The sequence below is a fragment of the Solanum dulcamara genome, chromosome 2, assembly GCF_947179165.1.
Source record: "Solanum dulcamara chromosome 2, daSolDulc1.2, whole genome shotgun sequence".
Lineage (NCBI taxonomy): Eukaryota > Viridiplantae > Streptophyta > Magnoliopsida > Solanales > Solanaceae > Solanum > Solanum dulcamara.
In genome coordinates, this window is record NC_077238.1 from 46,627,221 (window position 1) to 46,631,028 (window position 3,808).

General features: G+C 36.8%; 1 protein-coding gene across 1 annotated transcript; it reads left to right on the plus strand.

Annotated features, from left to right (window-relative positions):
* The first annotated feature begins 668 nt into the window (after positions 1 to 668).
* Positions 669 to 1,276, plus strand: LOC129871520 (uncharacterized). The gene is made up of 2 exons (XM_055946454.1): positions 669 to 755; positions 974 to 1,276. Exons 1-2 carry the CDS (start codon positions 669 to 671, stop codon positions 1,274 to 1,276), a joined length of 390 nt encoding a protein of 129 aa, XP_055802429.1.
* Positions 1,277 to 3,808: the final 2,532 nt, after the last annotated feature.

The following is a 3,808-nucleotide window of genomic DNA, read 5'->3' on the forward strand; positions in this document are numbered from 1 at the left end:
TTGACCTATGATCGGGTTGTAATCAACTCCGAGTGAGGGAGTGTGACATTGCAAAGATGGCTTTTAGAATTGGTATGGTCATATTGAATTTTTAGTTGTGTCTTTTGACTAACAAATGCCCCTGCAGCTTTTATGGATTTGATAAACAGGGTGTTTAGGAAGTATTTGGGTATGTTTATGATCGACTTTATTGATGATATTTTGATTTACTCAGGAGTGAGGAAGAGCATGCAAATTATTTGAGGATTGTGTTGAAAATTCTCAAAGACCAATAGTTGTATCAAAAGTTTAGCTAATATGATTTTTGGCTAAGGCCGGTTGCTTTCTTTTGTCACATTATTTTAGAGAAGGAATTATGGTTGATCCAAAGAAGAACAAGGCAGTTAAGAATTGTCTTAGACCGTTGAGTCTTTATGATATTTAAAGTTTCTTGGGCTTAGCCAGTAATTATAGATGATTTGTGGAAGGTTTCTCTTCCATTGCATCGTCCTTGACTGCTTTGACTAAAGAGAAGGCGAAGTCCAATGGTCTGAGGCATGTGAGAAAAGATTCCAAGATTTGAAGGATAAACTTATCTCTGCTCTGGTGTAGACTTTACCGAAACATTCTGATGGTTTTGTTGTGTATTATGATGCTTTACGAGCTAGTCTTAGTTGTGTGTTAATTCAATGTGTAAAGTGATAGCTTATGCTTCTAGGCAACATAAGGTGCATAAGAAGAATTACCCAACTCATGATTTGGAGAAGGCGACAGTGGTATTTGCTTTGAAATTATGGAGACAGTATCTCTATGGTGTCCATGCAGATATTTTTACTAATCACAAGAGTTTGCAATATGTGTTCACTCAAAAGAACTTGAATCTACGATAATGGAGATGTCTTGAACTATTGAAAGATTATGACATGAGTGTGTTGTACTATTTGGGTAAACCGAATGTGGTCGCTGATTTTCTTAGTAGGTTGTCCATGAACAGTGTTTCCCATATCGCTTAGTTCAGGATGTGCATGGATTAGCCTATTGGGGTGTTTGGTTGATTGACTCAGAGGATGGTGGTGTTATTGTGCAGAATAGTTCTAAATTATCTCTTGTGGTAGATGTAAAAGAAAAGAAAGATGGTGATTCAACTTTAGTTGAATTGAAGAAAGCGATTGCCAAAAAATCCATTGAGGCTTTTGTCCCAAGGGAGAATGGTGTTTTAAGATATCAAGGCCAATTGTGTATGCCAAATGTTGTTGGCTTGAAAGTTATGATATTGTCTGAAGCTCATAGTTTGTGATATTCTATTCATCTCGGTTCCACAAAGATGTATCGAGATTTGTGGGTAGTGTATTGGTGGAATGTCATGAAGAAGGACATTGCAGAATTCATGTGTAAGTGTCCAAATTGCTAACAAATGAAAGTTAAGCATAAAAACCAGGAGGTTTGGCTCAAGACATTGAGATTCCTACTACGAAGTGGAAAGCCTTAAATATGGACTTTGTTACTAGTTTTCCTCATACTCGTAGGCAACATAATTCCATTTGGATGATAGTTGATCGAGTGACTACGTCGGATCACTTTCTCCCATTTAAGACCTCATATTCAGTCGAGGACTATGCTAAATTGTATATTCGAGAGTCAGTCAAGCTTCATGGTGTTCCATTGTCTATCATTTCTGATCGAGGTACTCAGTTTTGGATATCTTTCTAAAAGGGTCTTAGTACCCAAGTGAACCTAGTACAATTTTCATCCACAAATAAATAGTCAGGCCAAACATACAATTCTGACATTAGAGGATATATTGAGAGCATGTGTGATTGATTTTAAAGGAAATTGGGATAACTATTTGTTGTTAATAGAGTTTGCTTATAATAACAGTTATCACTCTAGCATTGATATGGCTCTAGTTGAGGCTTTGTATGGTAGGCGGTGTAGATCCCCAATCGGTTGGTTTGAGGAGGTAAATTTTATTTCATTGGATCCAAGTTTGTATTTGAGGCTATGGATAAAGTTAGACTCATTAGAGAGAGATTGAAAATGGCCCAAAGCCGACAAAATTCCTATTTAGATATCAGAAGAAGGGTAACTTAAATTTGAAGTTAATGATTTGGGTTATTTAAAAATCTCACCTATGAAGGGTGTGATGCATTTTGGTAAGAAAAGGAAGCTAAGTCCCCTCTATGTTGGCTCATATCAGATTTTGAGGCAAATGTGTAAAGTGGTCTATGAGTTGGATTTGCCTTCAGATTTGGCATCGGTGCATCCGGTGTTCCGTGTGTCATTATTAAGGAAGTTTATTGGTGATGCTAGCTCCATTGTGCCATTGGAAAGCATTGAGGTCAAGGAGAGTCTTTCTTATGAAGAGGTTCCAATTGAGATTTTGGACTAACAAGATAGAAGGCTGAGAAACAAAGAAATTGCTTCAGTTAAAGTGTTATGGAGGAATCATGAGGTTGATGGTGCTACATAGGAGTCCAAAGACGATGTGATGTCCCGATATCCTCATCTCTTTCCTTCCATGCCTAGTAAAGTTATTTAGCTCCTTCATGATCCAACCTGCCCATTTCATGCATTTCAGTTGCTTTCATGGCTTCACATGGATTCATCTTCATGAAATGAGTTTTAAAGTTATGTTTTTATTGAGATTAAAATATTACATGTTTTTATGCATTATCGAGATGTTATACATTCATGTTAGATTATTATATTCTTTTCCTTTTCTATTCATGCTAGTTTGAGTCCCATTCGAGGACGAATATTCCTAGTGGGGAGATATTGTAACATCCCAAAATTTAGAAAGTTGGAAAACAAGGATCAAAAGATGAAATTTCTTAAAACCTAAAATTTTGGCACTATGTGATGACCACAAAGACCATCATGGGTTGTGGTGAGCACCATACCTTTTGGTGATCCACCGTGGTGTTGACCCTGAGGTTCACTCTAGCAGGGTCAGGTCTACGATAGGGCACCATGGACTGTGAAGCTCAGAACATGATTCCAAGGCTAGGACCACCATTGTGCACCACGGGGCGTGTAGATCTTCATGAACCATAGTGAGCTCTATGGTGGTCACTCTGGTAGGTCACCCTGAAGAGCCTGCAGCACGTCTAATGTACTGCACGAATCGTGAAGGGTCCTATGGAGGAAGTTAGGAAACTTTTTTCTACAACTCCCAAATTTCAAATTCCAAGTCCAACATCACGGACACCACCACGGGCCATGATGAGCATCACCGACTATGTGGACATATTTTGGACTAGATTCATTATGAAAATATCCTAAATACACATAAACCTATTCTTTTCCCTAATTAATTCTCAATCAACTTTAAGACTTCTTTCTCAAGGCTCATTCAAGGGTTCATCTTCTTCATCAGGTTTGGCTAGGGTTTCTTCAAGAACAAGTCTCCTTTTTAAATTCTAATGTCAAATTCAAACAAGGTATGTAGGGAATGATCCATAGGTCCCTTTCACCCATGTAGTCCCAAGGGTTTTATTCAAAATCTCATGAATTTCATTTGGGTTTGTAACCCTAATTTGATTATTTGCATTGGGCTATTTAAATTATGTTTTAAGTCATTACATATGATCATTATAAGTATGTTCCTACACGAATTATATGATTTTAAGTTTACTTATGATTTCCCATGCATGAAGCTATTTTCTATGATGATATTATGAAGTATGATTATAAATTCAATGATTTTAAGGTATTACCATGGTTTTTCATTCAAATTGACTATGTATATGAGTTTTACTCTAAATTCAAGTATGAATTATGATCATGAATTACAAGTATGTTCAAGATATGAATTTCATGCAAGTTATGA